This window comes from Homalodisca vitripennis, chromosome 6 (genome assembly GCF_021130785.1).
Source record: "Homalodisca vitripennis isolate AUS2020 chromosome 6, UT_GWSS_2.1, whole genome shotgun sequence".
NCBI classification, from domain to species: domain Eukaryota; kingdom Metazoa; phylum Arthropoda; class Insecta; order Hemiptera; family Cicadellidae; genus Homalodisca; species Homalodisca vitripennis.
The window spans coordinates 111,793,485-111,816,152 of NC_060212.1; the positions used below are offsets into that span (position 1 = coordinate 111,793,485).

The 22,668-nt window shown below is 30.7% G+C and overlaps 1 protein-coding gene across 1 annotated transcript in view; it reads left to right on the forward strand.

The window, feature by feature from the left end:
- The window catches only part of LOC124365519 (ryanodine receptor-like), a 310,046-nt gene that overhangs the window by 200,545 nt on the left and 86,833 nt on the right, over window positions 1–22,668 (forward strand). Inside the window, 10 exon segments of the mRNA XM_046821504.1 lie at window positions 671–770; window positions 5,887–6,085; window positions 7,252–7,476; window positions 8,869–9,002; window positions 11,490–11,654; window positions 11,815–11,923; window positions 13,260–13,401; window positions 18,097–18,392; window positions 20,255–20,429; window positions 21,163–21,309. Coding sequence (XP_046677460.1) covers window positions 671–770; window positions 5,887–6,085; window positions 7,252–7,476; window positions 8,869–9,002; window positions 11,490–11,654; window positions 11,815–11,923; window positions 13,260–13,401; window positions 18,097–18,392; window positions 20,255–20,429; window positions 21,163–21,309 — 1,692 coding nt within the window.

Below are 22,668 nucleotides of genomic sequence, written 5' to 3' on the forward strand. Positions count from 1 at the left end.
AACTCAATTTCATTTCCATATTTTATCTATTTTATTTTGTATTACTAAGAGACTTCAGCTGTCTCATTTTCTCAAAATTATTGAATGGGATTTAAAACTATAAACTATTAGATTACAGTATCAAACAAAAAAAACAAAATGTTATACGATTTTTAAATTTTGAAACCTTTTTAAAATAACACATCACATGAAGACTAATCATTTATTACAATTTAAAATATTATTGTATGTAAGTAGTCTTTTATAATTTAGTTTTTTAATTACAATGGCATCTTTGTTTTAATTCACCTTTACAATTTTCAACACTTTTTTATTAAAGAGAGAAGATAAACTCTCAACATGAGTGAATAGTTATCACATTTATTCTGTCAGTTTTTCGTACTATTATATATTTTAGGGGTTCTTTATACATATTTAGCTGTTAGTTTACCACTTTGTTTTGAATTATAAATGTTTATTTAACAAAATAAATTATCTTCACAATTTTCAAAACTATTTTTTTTAATAGATAGAAAAATAACTCTTAATCAATTATTACCTTTATTTTGTCAACTTTGTAATTGTTGTATATTTTCAGGGTAAATTTAGCCATTAGTTTACCTATTGTGTTTGATTATGAAACAATTATGTTTGCGAATGAATGAACTAGCTGTAGGATGTGCTCCGTTAGGCCTTGAAGGTCCACTTTGGTGGCCACGAGTCGTTCGGAACGAGGTACAAAATAGGGGATATAGTCGGCTGTTTCCTAGACTTGTTTGATAAAACGATCAGTGAGTATAGGCTAGCATGTGCCCTGGTGTGTACGCATTTCATGTTTTGTTTTGTGTTTTGTTCTGCATTTTGTCAGCAGCCGTGCAACTTGTACATTCAACTGTAAACTTGTACAGAAACGTATTATACTAGATTACTCTCACACCAAGCTCCAAGTAAGGTTAAAAGGAAAAAGGTGTTAAATATATTTATTGATTATTAAAGTAATTTTTCTACATAACTAAAGTTTGGGTCCTTAAATTAATTAATTTTCATAATTACAAACTAAAGTAAAAATGTATAATTTTTAAGTTCTTATTACAATTTTTGTCATAAATATTTGATATTTTAAACAACAGTAAATTACATTAAATACAGTATGTTCTATTTTAATTTTTTAACCAGAAACCAATTATTTTAGTATTGTAGTATTATTTTTATACGGCTAATACAAATCATCATAGTTTAGTTTTAGCATTAAAATAGCAGAAAGATGGCCTGGGACATGAATGCTTAGGCTTTGGTAGGAATGATTAAAGCAAGTTAAATAGATATTAGTTACAATCTTTAAGGTTTTCATTTGAATTAAAATCCACTTTAAGTGAAATTGATGATTGTGTAAAATACAATTTTGTTAGTATTACCACTAAATGCGTTTTTAAAAGCATTATTGTAATCTTTTAATCAGTATAGATCAAACCAAAATAAAATATGAAGTAAGAACCATACTTTTAAAATAATACTTAAATTAATAATGGACTTAATACTCATTCTAAGTGGAATATTTCAACACAACAAGTAACATCAAAACATGTTCAAATGAAAACTGCACGTTACCATTGATCTGACAAAACATCCAATGGTAACACAATAGTTTGATAGACAATAGTGATGATGATGACAAGGTGTGCGAACACCATCTCCTGTGAACGGAGTGGTGCGCACAGGTGTTTGTTTGATGAATGTGTTTGTCAGTGGTTTTTTGCTTTCAAAGGAAGAGAAGGTATATCTCGGAACTGCCGAATCATTTGGTCGTCAGTGGCAGGTGGCTGATGTGGTCGGCGTTTTCTTGGACTTGCAGGATCACACGATTAGTAAGTGCCAAGTTACAAGCAATTCGCAGTACAGTTTCTACTACAGTAAACAAGTTACAAGCTTTCTTTGCCTTCATGGGTATTTGGAAACGGTGAACCTGTTTGTGGCCATTGTTTTTAACCCTTTCAGTGCCAGCCATTTTTCCCTTGGGTGTAACGAAAAGTACCAGACCGTTTCTGCGGTTTTACAAGGTCTTAGTACTTTTTACTTTTATAAAAAGTTTTTTAATTTTTGAGTTTGATCTTGTAAAAATAAATAGTGATATAATAAACACTTATTCTTTCTGAAAAAGCATTTAATTGTGTTAACATGCAGATAAAATTTTACTTTGATATGTTCATAAATACAAAAACAAAACAGTTTAAAAAAGAAAATATACTTTTGTTCTTTTTAGTATTTTTTGAGTTTACATGTCCATAAAAGTAAATTAGTAAATTCAAATCAGTAAAAGTTTGGATTACATCCATACTGCTACATTCTGCAAAATAGGACGTGGGTACTCTTTGCATTACCATTGCATCTTCTAAAAAAAGACTTTGGCATTCTTTGCACATACCATCGTATCCTCTAAAAAAGGACTTTGGAATTCTTTACACATAATGCCACATCCTGCAAAAAAGGACGTTGGTACTCTTTGCACTTACCATTGCATTCTTTGCACATACCGCCGCATCCTGTAAAAAAGTATGTTGGCCCTCTTTGCACATACTGTCACATTCTTTAAAAAAGGAACGTTGGCACTCAGCTCATACCATCACATCCTCTAAAAAAGGACTTTGGAATTCTTTACACATAATGCCACATCCTGCAAAAAGGGATGTTGGTACTCTTTGCACATACTGTCGCATTCTTTAAAAAAAATATTGGCACTTGTATGTTTTGAATCATTCTGTGTAACAGGACGTTGGCTCTGAAAGGGAATTGAGTTTAAAAATATCATGGCAGAAAATAAATTTTCCAAAGCTACAATAATGTTAAATAAAATCATACAAATTAATGACCAGAACTTGAAAATGTTGTTAAGAATAATAATTAAAAATTGATAACACTGTTAGTAAAATAAATATAAACTGTGCGCAATTTCAAAACTACAAAATCTTTCAAAGCCCAAATACACAGGTCCATCTTTTTCTCAGCTGTGAATTTTGTAATAATTGTAATAATATTGTTTGTACTTCGTAGAGAATAATATTTGTAGGCGCCTAACAAAGAGAGTTACGTTTAAATATTTGCAACAGTATAGCTATTGGTGATCTACTATGGTTTAAAATTGTTTTACTATAAGTCTATTCTTTTAATGTAACGCTATGGCTTTGCTTGAGTAATGTATTTTAGATTGCAAATCAGAAGTTGTTTCAGTTACCGAAGTCTAATCCTGGTATTGTTTAATAATTTTATATTTAAAAATATCTCCTTAATATTCAGTTTTATAAAAGATATGACCTTACATTGAACATTGAGTTCCTAGATATTCTCCAATTGTTACGTTACATTATTTATCGTTTAAAATTTGTTAAGATAAAAACTCATTTTAAAATTTATTTTGTTTTATTTGCAATTTTTGCTTTACATATGTATATAAAATTTATCAAACATTGTGTTTATTTTTCAATTTCAATTAAAATTTATCATCTGTTATTTTTCCCTTCAGACTATCTTAAAAAAATTTTATATAATAAGTTAAGATTAACTCTAAATAATAATCTTATAATATATATTTAATTTTAATTTATTTAAGTGAATAGTAATATTTGTAATTGCTTAATTTGAATGATAAAGCCTGAATTACCAATTTATAATATTTTGAAATAAGTTACAACAGACTTGCAGTAATTGAGCAACAAAACCTTCTCGATGGTATGGCGTTATTTTATTGTTTGTGGTATGGCAGATTGTTATTTATATTTGGATTTTGTGTGTTATAGGCTGTAGCACTGTGACTGCTAAGCTTATTATATTTATTTGGGCTTTATTTTTATTGCAATGTGTTAAAAATGACACCCAATTTATTTTATGATTTGTTAAATTTCTGTATTTGGTTTTATTACTAATATAATTTATTACTTCTTCTGTTTTTTTTTTTTTTTTCAAGTAAATTTGACTGTGTTTTTATCTACTTTTAAAGGCAGGAAATATAAAGATATCACGCTTATTAAGCATATTCAATAAAGATTTGTCAACCTTTCTCATGTACAAGTGAAAAATACAACTACATGAGCTCCTGTAAAGGTTTTTGTTTTTATTATGGTAAATTTTGCATGAATTAGCAAACTTGAAGGGACGTCAGACTTACACTTCTGAAAATAACTGTCTTGAGTTTTCCAGTGTTGAATAAAACACATTTGCTTAGAACCAATTATCTTTCAAGTATGTAAAAACCTTGAGAAATAAGTTATTTCAGTGTGAAAAAAAATCATAATTGTTTTCACATTGCTTTATATAAAGAATAACTAATGATACTAGCATATGAAAACCAATGTTAGAATCCGAAACTTTAAAATGCTAATTTTTCAGCTATTAGGGTCTTACTCTTTTCAACCATTTTATTACATTATCCTTAAGCTGGTTTTAAAGTTTTTAGTTGAAGTCCCTGTTGATTCAAGCATTTAAACTAGTGAAAAATTGTAAAAAACTAAACTTTTGATTCTCAAAACTGCAGGTATCCTACGACTTAGTGAGTAATTAGTATACATTCCATTAGTGCAGTTCAAGAAAAATAAATCTGAGATAAAGAAAATTTAACCCTGTAACTGGCTTTAAGCGATTATCGACGCATTAAGTACAGTTTCAAAATGGCACTAAGCTATTTTCGACGCATTAAGCGTATGTCTATGTTCACGTAGGTTTAGTGTTTTATTATTTTGCAGACAATTTAATTTTAATTAAAATTAAATATTGATTTAAATTTTTGCAAAGGTATTTATTATAAAAGCATATTCATGTATTTTAGACAATAAAGTTTTTTTGCTTTTTCTGAAGGTATTAGCGTTTTATTTCTATGACCATCGCTTGTTTTATTTTTTTTAACAGAAAATAATAGAGATAAAAATACATTGTTGTACATTTTTGTAAACTTCAATAAACGTACTATCTTTATAAATAATTTTTGGATGAAAAGAAAATTGTTAGCTAAAAAAGTTAGGCATTATTTCACAATTTTGACTTTTGTAAAAATTAAAAAAAAGTTTGTTGCCATATAAAAATATCTTATACAATGTAAACTTCTATAAATATCATATTTTTCTATTCAACATATATGTATCTCTTAGAAACAAATATCTGTTCATTCAATAGATTCCAAAATGTCACAATGGTATACATAATAGTGCTATACAAACTTTTTTCGGATTTTGTAGTTTTTATAGATATATATATTTAAAAGTACCAATAAACTTCTTTTACCTAAATATTTTTTTGTAATTTGTAATTGAGGTATATAAGCAAACTTTTGTATATTTTAGAATTATTCTAAAAAATTTCATATTGCCTGAGAGGGTGCTATATATTTTGAGAAAAATTTATTCTTTACTAATTTTTTTACGTTAATCTGTAAAAAAATAAAAATACATTAAATGATTCAATCTTTAATATTTTTTTGGGGAACTACAATTATTTCTAAAGACATTGATGTTTTTAAAATGTTTTTATCTTAAAAAATAGATGAGCAGTGATTAAAATACAAAACCCTTACAAAATCACCAAAAAGGGCCTGCCATTTTGGTAAAAATGATGGCCAGTTCCAGGGTTAAATAAATAGCAAACATTAATTTCTGTTGATATAGTGTCAATCTTAAATTATTTTATCATACTCTAATAGTAACTTACTAATCTTATAAACAATTATGACTGATTTTATTTACTTTGCTACATAAAATGTAATCGTCTGAGTTTCTTTAATTCAAAATGTTAATTTATAATTGGACTATTATAATCGTAAATAGAACTATGATATCAGATTTATGTATATAACTTGTATCTTTGCTTTGGTATGTTATAATTATTTCATAAGTCACAGTAAGATGTATATTTAATTCAATTAAGGTTTCTCCCTGAACGGTGAACTGCTGATGGATGCACTTGGTGGGGAGACGACTTTTGCGGATGTCCAGGGTGACGGGTTCGTCCCAGCGTTCACCCTCGGAGTTGGCCAAAAAGCCAAACTCACCTTCGGTCAGGACGTCAACACTCTCAAGTATTTCACTACGTGTGGTCTGCAAGAGGGATACGAACCTTTTTGCATGTAAGTTACTTCCCATTATTTCAGAAGCTACTTGTGATTAGTATAACCTACAAGTTTGGATGTAGTTCTGTTACAAGTTAATGTTTCCGTTTATAATTTGCTTATAAAGTTGATTAACAGTGTTGAAAAGATCCCATCTGGGTCTATTTACAGAATTAGTTGCATTCCTTCACCTCTTTCAGGAAAAGTGATGAAATAAAATAAATGTTCCACAGCAAACATAAAATTTCTTAAAATATACTCAACTTTTTTATTTTATTTTACTATTCTTAAAAAGAGCAAAATCCCTATTTTTAAACATTTGTTATTTTTAGAGCAAGATTATTTTATTTGCTCTAAAAACAGCATTGTATTTTTTTGTGTTGTTTTATCTAACGAGTCATACTACACCACTTTTAAGTTAATTATTTTTAATTCTTTATATATTTTTTACTTCACACTGTGCATTGACTTTGTTAATTGTATTATTGTAAATGCTTGACAACAATAAAGTTGCTTGAATTTCGAATCTTAAGATCTGCCTCTATACAGTTGACCATTTAGGGAAAGGGTTAAAATTAAAATTTACTTTGAAACAGATTTAACATTAAAGTTCAAATCTCCTAAAACATATGATTTAGTTATCATTTATTATTAAAAACTTTTATGGGACTGAAGGAATTAAGGATCTCTTTATCTTTCTTCAATGTTTTTGTTACATTACATACCTAAAAATTAACCCTTTATTTTTTTAAACAAAATTCTTGTTTTGTCCCATTTTACATTTGTATGTGCATATGTGGTGTTAAGCTACAAGCGATCTTGGAGGTTTTGGCTAAATATTGCTATTTAAATGTTTTCTTGATTTATTGGAATAAAGCATAAATATTTGTAATAATTTGTTAGTTAATTTTTTTATAAATAAAGTTGCAATAAAATCTATATAAATGTGTTACAGTATGTATTTATTGTTTTAAATGTTGACATCAAATTTTACTGTAAATAATTCCTCTAGATATTAAGACTCTATTATTCGGAACAAAACTGTTGAGTAAAATATTTAAAATTAAGTCATTTTGTACAACAGTGCTGAATTGTATGGCTGCAGTTATCTAACATTATATATTTATATTGTCAATGATAAAGCAGCGGTTTTCATTGCTAATACTACTATGTCCATGTCATAGAAACATGAATCGCCCTGTGACCTATTGGTACACAAAGGACCAGCCGATCTTCGAGAATACAGACGACTACGCAGACACTCGTATAGATGTGACTCGTATCCCGGCAGGATCGGACACGCCACCTTGTCTCAAGATCAGTCACAACACCTTCGAGACCATGGAGAAGGCTAATTGGGAATTCCTTCGCTTGTCTCTGCCTGTCATCTGCCAGTCCACCTTCATTGAGTAAGTTTCTCATGATGCAGATTATTAAGAACTTGTTGTCTTCTTTAATCCTTTTCCGCGGTACTTATAGTGTACATGATAACCCCTATGGTGTTACTTTTAAAAAAAATCTGGTATCTAGTTAGTAAAAACTAACATTGTCATCGTCAACATCCAGAAGTACAGGTACTTGATTAAGCCTAGATGAAAAGTAGCTAAGAATGTCATCTTCATCACTTTCCTCACAATTTGGTGTTCCTTGCCACTGAGCATAGTCAATATCAACACTGAAACTATCTTCAGAAACATATTCAATTTCATTATCCTGTGCTGTAATTTTTATAAATAATTACACCATTAAAATCACATATTACAATCACTAACACTTTTCTAATGAACAATAAAATCTGTCAACGTAAAACACAAACAAATATGTCCCGGTAAACAAATCACGCCACCATTACTGCAATCAGCTGACAACAGCCTGTTGAATATTGTAAATGCTCAGACAAATAAATAACGAAATAAAACAGAACAGCAACACATATTACTTGTTTTATCCACAACGTTCTTACATTATTACTTGGTCGAAATAGTTTGGGATTTTTCCACAAGATGGAACCACATGATCAGACTGAAGGCTAGCGTTATATGAACATCAAACTGCATAATGCAGTCTTGACGTGCCACGTCCATACACGTCAAACTACGTCAAAGTGTTTAAAACTTCTCCTTAGGCTTGACTTAGAAATATTTATGTATAAAAGTACAATGAAACTGTTTTATATTGTATAGGTTTGAAATATTGTAATAATATTAACTTTATTTTGTAGAGTAAGAATAATATATTAACATATATACTGTAGAATAACAATAGAATTTCATTTTAAAATATTTTTTATTATATATTTTGGTCTACCAGTTAATATATTAGCCATGGTGGTATATATTACAGCGTTGATTCAATGCAAATATTTATAGTTGGTTTTTAATATCTGTGGTCAATCTGCTGTACCAGTGTTCGATTTCGGACGCTGCACTAATCAGAAGGTGAAATGGAACTGAACTCAACATTCATACTATTTATAATCTGTTTCATAATGTATATTATAAAAATGTTGTCCTGGAATTGTACTGTTGAGCGAAGTTTGTGCTATATAAAACAAAAAAATGTAACATTCTGCCAGAAATAATAAAATAGTTACAGTTTCAATAAAATAATGTAAATCACACCTTTCCAACCATGGCTTGTTTCAAACAATGACCAGCAAATTTAGTAGAAAATCATATTTGAAAATAAACATAATTTTCTATCTATGACATTCAGTAATATATGTTGTTTTCAAATAGCACACTTAATCATTTATTTTCAACAGTTTAAGCTATGTGATTCATTGTTTAATTACTAAACAGTGAGGCAGAGAAAGTACGCCGCTGGCAAGAAATCAAGATAAGACAACATAGGTTGTTGGCGGAGGCAGATCAAACAACGCCGGCCCACATCGACCAGATTATCAAGTCTGGCTTCTCCATGAGTGACATCAAAGGTACCAAATAAATTGATTTTCCACATTAGACAGCTAAGTAAATAATCTAAAGTATATTATTTATATAATTGAAAAAATGTTGATGTAAAACTAAAACATCTTTGTACATTACATGCATTAAGAATAATTCTGGTTGCACGTACTTTATAATCATCTAGTAAATTAAAAAATCACATTTTGACTAAAATCTGTTTGAAAAAATATATAAATTGAATGCTTTCTCATTTTCCCCAATTTTTACACTGAGCAGTTCAGTGTAGTGAAAAGTCTTGTCAACTTTCCAGTCGATTTCACTCTTTTAGTATCGCAGTGATCACGAACAGAAGGTAACTTTTTGATTTAGCAAAATAACCTTAATTCAATTCAAAATGTTAAATCACATGACATATTACCCAATTTTGACTTTTCTATTGTCATATTCAATTTACATTGTATTGAGACACGTTGGACTTTGTAACAGGTCAAATTACGACATTTGAATATTCGCGGGGAATTGGCAGACTGTGACGTCAGTGAATCGGCAGACTGTGACGTCAGTGAATCACATGTTGTCGGAATTGAGATTTATTTAATTAATAACGAAGAAATATATTAAACTTTATACGGGAAAAGATTTGATTAATTAAAATGAAGTAAACATAACCAAAAGTGTTTTACAAAAGTACTAAATAGAATTACGCAGAAAAGCCAATTGTGGGATAAATGACTTGTATATTGATGACGTCATAAAGCACATGTTGCTAAAAATTTAAATAAAAAGCTTTGAAAAAATAATAAAAAGAAAATAGAAAGACTTAAATTGATTAATTATAGTGAACGTGATAAATTTCGACAATTATAAGAAAAGAATCAAATTATATTTATTCGTGAAGACGCTGATTTGAACGGGAGAGGGGATGAGTATTGTTTTGAGTCGGTATGTGTAGTTTTATACGGAGATTCCGTCTTCTCTTTCCAGACTTGAAGTAAGGAGGTTGTGTGGATTCTCCTGAGATAGTAGTGGTGAAATTAATAGGAAACTGTAATATGGTGTATTGAAATTTTAATGAAGGATGGGATTTTGTGTTAGACTCTTAAATTATCAAAGCAAGGTGAGTGGAATTATATATGTATGGACAGTGTAATATGGAATAAATTAACGTCAAGGTCACTTGGTTTGACTTTTCTTTGAGTATCCCATTTATAAAAAGTGTGATAGGAACTTTAATGGAGTGATATTAAATTTTTTAACCACTACTCAACCTATTTAAAAACCTGAGATAGACATAGACTTGTTGTTGGTGACAACACCACAGACATTCAAATTTAATAGTAATTTGGTATTAAGTTGGAATAGAATGAGTTAGCTAACACGAAGTAATTTACATCACCAATGAAAGGGAGCACATTTTGAGTAGTGATTGGGAGAGGATTGGGACAGCAATTTGTTTATCTGGAAGGTGGCAGAGTTTCAAGCAGTACCAAGGGAACGCAGCTAGCTTTGGGCAGATTTTGAGCAAGATGGCGACCAACACCATCCGGAGCAAAATGGTACAGCAACGTGAGACTGGTAACAAAAAGGCGCACAACTACATGGGGCGTCAACAACACTAAAAAACCGACACAGCAAATTGACACAACTACGACGGGCAGATCTTGTGACAAATTGATGCAGTCAACGTAGGGTGATCCTCAGCAACTTTATTTATCTCTTCTAATATAAAACCAACCGAGATTAAAATTCTAGCCAGGCTTAAGTAGTTAAAAGAAATCTGATTGCACCAGTTTCCATTGGGTAGTGTTCAAATTCCTAATAAGGGAGTAAAATCATTTTACTATTAAAAATGTCTTTCGTTTAGATTTAAAATAATATTCACTCGTAAAGACTTGTGAAATTTACTCGGCTGGTTTGTGGAATTAAAAGACTTGATCTTGATTGGTATGACAGGTATGATATCTTAGGTAGAAATATTCATTACTTCTAAGAATATACATATGGATATAAAATAAATAAAGATAGATGGTAGATTTAATAGCTTTTCATGGAAAACATTTCCGTACAGTTCTCGGCCCCTCAAACCACAAATAAATGTATGTCCCTCTTTTGCGTCACAAAACTCAGCTAATTGAAATCAGTGATGCAGTTACAAAAGAAAGCCTATATGACATGACAGATAGAAAGTAGCCATAATAAACCATAAGAGATTAAATATTTAAAATTTCAGAGAGATGTCACAAAGAGTAAGAATTTAAAATTAATTATGACAATATGATTAGACCAATTAAGGAATGTATTTATATATTATGGTCCAGGAAACAAATGGAGTTTCGTTCAAGAACGGCAATATCATCAATTCACTTACGGGACTTATGGACAAAATGAGATAATGGCGGTCTTATTAGTATTCAAATAGAGACTAAGCTGAGGGAGATTTTATGAACAATATTCTGTCTAACTTAATGTTGCAACTTGCATAGATTTTAAATTTATTGTCAATCTTACAACAGGACTACACAGAGACTACTCTGAGGATGCGGTAGAAGCAGACGAGATGATGTTGAACGCTACTCCTTCCACCAGGCGCAAGAAACAACCGGCAAGACCTCCACGCAAGGGATCTCTCTCACGGAATGAAGACATGCCACAAATGATGAATGGAACTCTAGAACCAGGTTGGTTACAAGATGTTTTGGAAAATTAAAATGTAAGCTATAAATATCGCAGAAACAATTGAAATCATTAATTTCTCTTTTGATCTATATGATATGTTTTGTCTTTGCAGTAAACATTTATCCTCAGAGAAATAAGCTAACCAATGTGTGTTATTTGCAGGCAAAATGAACAGATCAACCAGTGAGTTGGATCTCAACAGGTACAACGCAGAGGGTCAGCTGATGCAAGACAAGGATGATAAGAAAAAGAGAGGAAGATCACCATTCAGGTAATTTAGTTTACTAAAAAAATAATCAATTTGCTTACATATAATAATTCATGAAATTACTTGGGAAAATGTGTCTGTACTCATGTATGCACAAAAACAGAAAAGTATTTAACAGTTTGAATTTATTGGCTGAGCGTCAGCGAAGCCTATCTCTTAAGGAACTGGAAGAATTTCATTGCTGTCTGTAAGTACACATGATATCTCGAAAACAAACTGATAACATTTAAACTTGAAATTTTTGCACAAACCTTCATTTCTATTTTGGCAATATTGAGTTTGACGATGGTGCATGTCAGTTCATGCGATTTAGCTAAGCGTTGTAAATATTTTTACATGGTCTTATGAGTAACGATTTGGCAATGAGAAAATAGTAGAGTAAATGGATGTGTAACAGATGTAACAGAACTGAGTACAAGCATATGAGATTGTGACATATCACTTGTAGCCTAACTGTCAGAATCAAGTGAACAATATAAACTTAGAATTCTGCATTCAACCTCAACGAAGCCTGTTACGCAATAAATGGTGTGGTGTAGTACTACCTGGTTTTTAAAGTCATTTGTACAAACTTGGCTTCTTAAAAATATCAAAATACTCTGTATATTTGTATAAGACTATTGAGTCTGGCCAAGAAGGTTGCCAGGAAAAATAAGGGGCCCAGATAACTGATATTTCCCTGTAGTAGACAGAGTAAGGCCCCAATTTGTTCCTTAAAAAGTTTTTGACCCGTTTCTTTATTGAGAACGATCTTTCAGCAGTATATATCAGTAATACTTAATTATTTAAATAACAATAATAATTATTTACTAATAAATATATTTTAAAAATTGAAAATTTGGGGGGATCTGGACCCCTTGTACCCCTCACTGGCTATGTCCTTGAGTCTGGCTGTAAGATACTTTCCTTACCAGTACAGTATAAGGTTATAGAAAGAGAAGAGTGGATAGAATTTACATTATATACTCTTCATCTTAATCTTTCATATTTTCGTTCACAAGTGAAATGAAATTTTTTTATAAATTAATTGATGCGTTGTGACACACAATTATTTTGAAAGTGGAAAGATACTGCATTTTTCATAATTTAGAAAGAAAGAAAGGAAATATATTAAAAGTTGATGTCAAGAAGAAACTTTCCAACTTCACACCAAATTCCTGAAAGTTGTATCTTCGTGGGAATTTTTGGGTCTTTGGTGGCAATTATACAAAAGTAATAATATTAGAAACAGAAAGTATAATTTTACTCGTTTGGAAATAATCTTAGTAATATGTACGTGTATCTCTACATTTGCATTAAATAAGTAATTTGCGTTATTGCTGAGTTTATTTCTTTATAGATTTTTCTCCCGCAAGAGGGATGCCAGTGCTGATGAAAGGAACAAGAAGGCCAAAACACCGGAACCCGCCATGGACAGATCTCCTGGGATGACTCGTCCCACAAATCTATCAGTGAGAAATCCTCAAATTAAAGTGTCGTCAGTAAGTGCATTTGTGTTCTTGCATTTTGTGTTAGTTTATGTTAGCACTTTTAACTTTCATTACTTGGTTGCAAAGAAGAGTCTTGTTAAATTTGGAAAATTCACGTTGCAAAGTTTACTCACATTTATTTTACTATCTTATTTATTTTATTTGTATGTTCTTTTTTAAATGAAATATTCTTAAATTTATTTAATGTATGGGATGAAAAATAAATTAGTTATGTTAATAATATCTCTCTGGGTGACTTGAAACCAATTAGTGATTTTGGTTTAAATAATTTTAAATTTTGTTATTTATGCAAAATATTTTATAATAGTCTAGGAGCCTACAGCCAGTTTGCATTGTATAAGCATGTTATATTCTTTTTTTCTTAAAATCGTTAGAGGAGTTTTTCCTAACAGAGAAATTGACTGTCAGCTAAAGTAAAAAATGTTAAAAGTATGAAAAGATAATATTTTTCTGTATTTTCAATGTATATATTTTTCTGATATGCTTAATACTTACCGCCAGACATAAAATAGTCTAGTATGGCTGACGATAAATTTTTCATAAGGAAAATTGTGTATCCATTTTAATAAATCCATGTTTTTTTGCTTATACAATAATACAAACTGACTCTTGGCTTCTGACTACAAATAGTATTATTAATTCATATCACAATTACAGTAATTTACCAGATGCAATATGTAACTCTATATGTCAGTATTAAAACTAATTGATAACAAAGAAAAGTATTATCAAATTCATTCTTTGGAAGCTACTTTTAAGAATTATTTTTACTAAAATTCTTATTTCTGATAATCAACCCATTTTTCATTATCATACAATTTTATATAAATAACTTTTTAATATTTTATATTATATATTTATTTGTGTTCTAATTATATTAAAAAATTGTAATTTCTATTTATTTTATTAGTGGAATTTAAAACACTGCTATACGAATAAGTTGGAGTTCTTAATTTCATAAGTTTCAGGAAACTATTCATTGTGTTCATTCCAGGAGAGGGAGCACTGGCAAATCAATGTAAATTATTCCTGTTTGTGTTGACACACATTTATTTATGCAACACAGTTTCTTTGTATGTAAAAGTAAACACTGTTTATAATGAATTTTACAATGCCATGAAAAAATGGGAGTTACATCTGTAATCAGTTTTTTACTAATAGTCTGGGAGCCAAAACCAAGCCCAGGACCCTTTTTTGTGAAATAGATAGGGAAAAGTCCCTAAGAAAGAAATCTATCATTAGCGACAATAATTTTGATCGGGGTTGAAATGGAAGGGTATCAAAAGTGTTGCAAATATTAAGCGAGATATTATTCACAACTAATATTTCAACAACATAAAGATTAAATATCTGGCTGAAAGTGGTGATTTTCAATCTTGTTCTCTTATTGGCTGACTAATACGATTATTATTTAGGTGTCTGACAAATACTTATAAGAGGGTGGTCTGAAAAGTTTCCAACCTCAACGTGAAGATGGCTGCACTTGAAAATAAAGGCTAATAAATTTTTTTGTTCATTTGTTGATAGTTACTTATCAAAGTTTTAGCCATTTTGGACGGGTAGTGTTGATGTAGCAGTCGTTTAAGTGAGTTGATGTGAGTTTTTGTGAAAATAGATAAACTCAATTATCAAGCTGTCATTGAATATTTGTTTTTGTAAAGCAATACACCTTTGCAAATCGAAGATGAGTTGGATTTTGTGTATGGAGACTCTGCATCATCTTTTACCACAGTGAAATTTTGGGTTGCTGAATTTAAACGTGGCCTTAGGAGCTTGGGAGATGATGAACGTTCAGGATGTCCAAGAACCGCAACTACTGACGAAAACATTGCCAAAGTTCACCAAATGGTGCTAGACCACCGAATTACAGTGAGAGAGATAGCAGATTTTATGAACATGTCAAAAGAACGTGTATGACACATATTAAACCAACATTAAGGTTATTTTAATCGATTATCTTTGAAAAGGAAAACTCATTACAGAAGAAAACTATGCATCATTACTTGACAAGCTAAAAGCATAACTTAAGAAAAAATAGTCATATTTGTAGAAAAAGAAAATCCTGTTATACCAAGGCAACACACCGTCTCACACCTCAGTGGTTGCCATGGTGAAAATTCACAAATGACGGTTTTAACTGCTTGACCTTACTCGTCGAATCTAGCCCCAAGCAACTTATTTTTGTTCCTTACCCTTCCACTTTAACCTTCAACAAATGTAACATGGCTGGCGATATTCTTTTTCAGAAGAAATTCCTTTATCAGTTTCAGAAAAAAGTAGTGTTGTGTGCTTATACAGTGCAAATTGGCCCTCTAACTATAACTATAACATAGAAATAGGCTTATTCAAAATCTTTGATTCTGACATTATTGCCAAGGCCTAGTCAAAATCCAGAAGTTGGAATTTTATTGTTTATGTAAAATATTGAGTTCATATTTTCACAAAGTGAGCCTCAGGCAGTTTATGCAGTGTGTACCAGTAACCTACACTCCTGCATTGAACTTATATAGTTGGGATTGATTACCCATATCAATAAAATTAATAGTTCTTCAGAACTTTTTTGCTTAACAGACCTCAGATAACCATTTCTTATTAATGAATACTCGTTATATCAGATTTTAGCTCTGCTTAGTATTTTTTTACTAGCAATTTATTAGGAAATATTTAAAAGACTAAGGAAAATATTAGGTTGAGAAAACAAATAGTGGTGTTACGTGTTGGGTTCTGATATCCATGGCTTCGTTATAAACTGTATTTACTGTACTTTTATGTTTTGTAATTTTATTCTTGTTATGCATTTTTTTGAGCATACTTCTTATCACAGCATGATATGTTGAGTTATTAAGGCTCTTCATATTTTTAACCAATTTACATATTTCAGGCCTACCATATTGCAGTAAAAGTAAGAATACCTATGCAAAATACTAAGAAAAAATTAGACCAGTTTTAATATTACCAACCAAATTATGAAGTTAATAATAACAATCGATTCTCCATTTCAAAAATATTCCAAGTTGAAAATAACTTATATACAATGTACTTTTTCTGATAACAAATACTTACAGAGCTACCAAACTTCACAAAATGTGTATTACCAGTTTTATACTGTATTATAATACTTGAAAATCTGCCAATAAGTACTCCCATAGTCATATTCCAGGAGAGTTTTAAGATTTTTATTTTTCAAAAATAATAGTATTAAATGAAAATTTCATCATTTTTATTTTCCTACATCTGCCAATTTGGTAATTGAACCAAGCGCCTTGATTAAGAAACAAACATGGGTCAATTTAATTAGAGGAATATAAAAAACAATTTAAACCTGTTTGTAACTAACTTCGACACAATCTTCAGTTCCTTGTCTATTGTAAATTTGCAATTGCATTAAAGCTGCATTTTGCAACCAAATTTTTAGAGTATGCATGTTCTGTCAATGTTAAATATGTGCTCAAGTCTTATTTGATTTAATTTATTTTTATTACTGTTATGTGTATGTTTGACTTGGATGCAACTATATTTTTTGTTCTTACTTTGTAGTGCTATGACTTAGGAGTTGTACACAAAGGATATGTTAATAACCTGCAAGGTTTTGTTTTCAATATATGGTATATCTATATACTATATGACATAATTGTAATACAATTATATTAATTAATATATTAATTATAATTAATATATTACAATTAAGTTATCCATAACTGCTGTGCTTAGGCCACAAAGAACTATAAAATATTTCATTGAAGCTAGTAGGTACAATGTATACAATTAAACATTTTTTTAATTTACATTTTTTTAAACTTATTTCAGCAAAGTCTAACAAAGTTCAAATTGAGGAATAAATAAATAAATTCTCACTTAAATTTTATTTTTCATTTCTATAAAAAATTGATTTTGAGTTGATTTTGATTTTTTACTTAATTTCCTTTAAATTATACTAAAATTTGTATGGTTTAAAATAATAACTGAGTACTTTGTGGTGACTCGTTCTCACGTACAGGCTTTAGTAGTCCATGTGAGAATATTTCTGAAATACCACAATTAGAAATATAAATTTATTTTACACATTACACTTTAAAAACCAAATATTTAATTTAATTATATATTTTTAAAACAATGAATTAATATGTATTGTTTGTTAATTTTTCTGAGAATATACAATTTTGATTTGATTTTGAATATATCTTACAAAATGTTTAATACATTTATTATGTATGGGTTGTCTTCTAAATGTTTGGCAACCATTGAAAAAAATTCTGTGATTGTTTAAAATTATGTTCTTTGATTCTGCCATTGAATAATATTCATTAAAGTATGTCCCTGATGATTAGGGTTAGGATAAAATGTACATGATGTGTTTTTAAGTCATTTAAAATGTTTAGTAAATACAGATCGCATTAATCCAAACCCATAGTAATACGAATGTTGCGCCACTCTGACTATCTTCAGCCGTAATCAGTCGGTATTTTTGGGTTTTCATGTCACAATCTGAAAGCCTGTGTGAGTCTTTGGGCATTCTAAAATTAATGTTAGGGTGTTTCTGACGTTTTACTAGTATTTTCTCGGTAATCAGAACATTTCAATAATCCGAACGTGTTACGCAAACAAAATAATATTCAGATCAATGCAGACCGCCTGTATTACTTAAGTAATACTTTTTAACAACTCATACATCCTTTAATTTTCCAGACTGACCTGAAGATAGTGCCCCCACAAATCCCAGAGAGGAATGCCCCGAAGACTATGTCCGTGGCTGCCCCGACAGGCGTGGAGTCAATCGGCAACGAGATCTACGATGGAGAGTGCCTGAAACTAATCAATGAGTACTTCTACGGCATCAGGATATTTCCTGGACAGGACCCCACACACGTGTATGTTGGCTGGGTCACCACACAGTTCCATCTGCACAGTAAGGACTTCAACCAGAGCCGTGTACGCAAGTCTACAGTCCATATTATGGACGAGTATGGCAGAGTTGTTGATAGGTATGAGACTATTTATGTCAAAGCTCATTATTTGTTCATGTTTTATAATCATAATCAGTTGAATTAGAAAGTGATGAAAATTGTTTCAGAACAAGTACGTGAGTGTTTCATGTAGGAATTCTCCTAGGGAACGGAAAGGCTTTTATTGAACTCATCCAATTAGTGCAGGCTTGATAGACTCTCCCTGATGCTCATATCTTAAATGTACCTATAATGAAAGAAAATTAGCCATTATATCTTTTTTTTTTTAAAGTAAGGTCACTATTAGCCATGACAACTAGTGGTACAACCCATAAGACCCCCCCTCCCAATGTTTTGAAGACAAACATTAAAACTGCATTCAGGAGTTTATTTTAAGTTAAAACAAATTTATAAGGTCTTAAAGCTCAAGGGTGAAAATTCCTGACCACCTGTTTTGAGGGTATTTTATATTCTTAAACCATCCATTGCTTCAGATCCCCCAAAATAATTTTCCATATACGCCACTGCACCAATGTGACAACTAGTTGAATAGCAAACTTAAGCCCGGTCAACCAGTTGTACAACAGCATTAGTTCAGAATCATCTCAGTCATAAAGATGGCATTGGGTAGTACAGAGCTCCTACTTCTTATACTTTTAATTTTAAATAGTAGAAGAGTGAGAAGGTTTTGTATAAACTCGATATTTCTACATAGGCTCAGCAAAAGACTATATGATACAATATTTTGTGACATTTGTGCTGATAAAAGTAAACTTTTTAATTATTTCCAGGTGTTAAAACCTTCATTCGACAAGTTTCTTTCCTACATAGTGGATTATAATTATAATTACAGGGTGCCCATTTTAACTGTACCACCAGTATTTTCTCAAAAACATCTAAACTAACGGATCAAATTATTCAAAATGGTAGTGGTTTAGAGCTACTAATGTGAGCTTGATGAAAATAGCTTTCTTATCATTCTTTTCATTAGTTACAACAATAAAACCCAGACAAAATGGTGGCTTATATTATTCCTTACATTTAGAGAAATGTAAGGAATAATATAAGCCACCATTTTGAATAGATTGAATCACTTGATTAGTACCATTGTGTTCCTCTAATATAGATCTAATATATAGAATAGAATGTATGAAATCTAATATAATATATCTAATAAAATATAGATCTAATGTATAGAATATAATATAGATCTTTAATAATTAGATATTACTATGCTCTTATTTTATACTTTTTCTGACTCCTTGTGGACCATCACCTGATATAGTGAAAAATAAGATATTTGCATCAAAAAGTACATATTTTTGTTTTGTATTGATCTGTATAGCTTTATTCCCCTATCTACAATGGTTCAAACATATAAAGCTGTGTCCACACAAACTGACTTGGTTGTCAACCATGGAGGCCATTACATTCATACTATTCAATTTTTATAGTCATTTTGATAATTTATTAATTACACTCAGGTTTTATTACTGTATGATAATAATATATGATGCAATGGTTAGAAAAGTTATAGAATTGTATAATTTCGTAGTAATGATCATCGAAATCCCACCAAAGATTGATTTAGACAACATGGCCGAGAACAATTGGATTATTTATCCTACAAACCTTTTTCACTATCATATCTCTCCTCACATAAAAGGGCCTCTTCCTGCACTTAAAAGGTGGTCAATGCTATGAGAGCACAATATCACAATTAGGTTTAGGTAGCAGATTTATATAACGATAATTTTCAACAATTCATTTTTCTAAATTATAAAGAAACTGTTTTTTTCGTACTTTTCAGTACCAAAACGTTAGTTACTCTTCAACTATGACTCATGTTTCCTCATTATTTTCTTCTGATTCCTATACAACAAGTTCTGATATATTTACAGCCTCAACCGCCAGAGCTGTTACATGTTAAGAGCAGACGAGTTGTACAATGAGGTCACGCAGGATGCTACAGGCAAGGGCACGTCACAAGGCATGTTCATCGGATGCTTTGTGGATGCTGCCACTGGCTACATGACCTTCACCTGTGAGGGCAAAGAGACCAGTCACAAGTACAAGGTCAGTGTGCTGTACGTCACGCAGTAAAACGTTTACTAATATTTTAAATATCATGATTTTACTTTTATCGTGTTAGTTGAATCCTTTTGATGCCAAGACCTGCAGAACCTGATTAAAACTTACATGTATTGTATCAGTGACAATAATAAAGTATAGTTGTACTGAACTTTAGTACATAAGTTGGCTATCAAATCAGGACAGTTCCAAGAAAACAATTTTGCCACAGCAATCCTATTTTTAGAACACCTGAATGATGAGAGCTATAACAGTTCGGCAGTTGCAATTATAATTATAAACGTCCCCACATGTCTTAAACAGTTATAACATTTATGAAGTGTTCTAAAATTGCTAGATGACGTATTAAACAGAAAACTTAATTTTTTTCAAATATTCTATTTCATATAATAGAATCACTCTGTAATTTTCTAAAAAAAGATTACAGTCAGCCAATTGTATATCTTCAAAGTGAAAATTATCAAGCAGGGTAATCACATGGTTCCTGCTGGCAGGGAGGAAGACTAAAGGAAATTTAGTCCATTTCTAACATTACCTTGCAAACTCCAAACGTAGATTAATTAATATCTATCAATTGTCCAATAAGGATTATAGCATTATTCCTTGAGTCTATTTTCTATAATGCCACACAAGAATTTCTCCATATCATAACCGTAAGTGCATTTTTAACCAATTGCATTAAAACCTACATGTTATGTAAAAAATGTTTTTCATTCAGATGGAACCTGAGACTAAGCTTTTCCCAGCTGTTTTTGTGGAAGCCACGAGCAAGGAGATTCTGCAGATTGAACTAGGTCGTACCTCCACCACACTTCCGCTGTCAGCGGCCGTACTGCAGAACTCTGAGCGCCACGTCACTCCTCAGGTATGCGTTTCATCAACATAAGCAGAAACAAAAGGGAAGGAAATATGAGAAATGGTTCAATGAATGTTTGGATCCAGTATACTGAATGATGTTAAATTCACCCGATTGCCACAGAAACCAAAACCCAAAATCTCTGTAGATGACCATATTTCATAGTGGTGAAGAGGCCATGAAATTCCACCATCATAAAATTCCTGAGAGACTTCAACCAGATGGTCATATCCCAAAGTTCTGTATTGTCGTCAAAGTGTTCTGTGAACCACCTTTTTAGTACTGTACTGTAAATAGGTGACAGTTACTTGGTACAAGATCCAGAATGTATGACTAGCATTGTTAGCAAGCATTAAAAAATATTTTTTAAAGGTCTAATTCCATTAATTTTGGTTTGGTCTTAGAGTTCAGATGATCTTTTGGTCCAAGTTTCATCTCTAGTTACAATTTGATCAAATAATAAGCCATATTTGTTGTAGGGCTCCAGAATCATCAATGATGTAACTATTTATTTATTCTTGTGATTTTCTTTGAGATTTTGGGAACCCACTTGGGGTACAATTTTAAATATCCTATTAGTAATGTAGTGTCTAAAAGTGTTTTGCATAACTACTAGAAAGAATAATATAATATCACTACCATTTTTAAAATTGTTTTAGATAGGTTTCATAGAAGTTTCTTGTAATAATCGCCCACATAACTCAAAACTACCATAATCCAAGGGTTCATGACCTTATGCAATATAATGTAAGCTCTGAACAAGATAACTCCTGTCATTTTTAATAGGTTCAGACTTAAATTGGCACAGACAATATTTCCTTTAAGCTAGAGTGAGTCTGTTAGATAGTGTCAACCAATAAAAAGTTTCAAGATCGTAGCCTTTCACATCCTATACAATCTTCTCATCACTCATAACTTCTGATCAATGTAATCTAATTTCCATAAAGCTCTTGTTCTTCTGATCCTGAACCACTCTTAACCCTTTGGGGAGTAATAATGTTCTGTAATGTTACTTCTTTATGTGTCCATTAGAGTAAGGGTGTAAGAACTAAACTTATTTATTTCTACACAAACCTTTTAGTTAGTTTTATGTTTTATTGTTGCTATCAGTGGTTTAACTAAGAGATCACTGATGTTTTGTTTTATTTTAATATAGACACATTCAATAAATTCTGAAATTTTCTTTTTGATACAACATTTTATTTATTTATTTTATGTTAAGGAATTGAAATTTTGCAAAGGTAAGTAAGTACTAGTGGTAAGTAACTTTAAAAATAAGTGATAGTGATAAATATAAGCAGTTACTGAATTTAAGAACATTTTAATTGTAAATCAGTTTATAATTTTCATAGAATATTAAATGGCAGT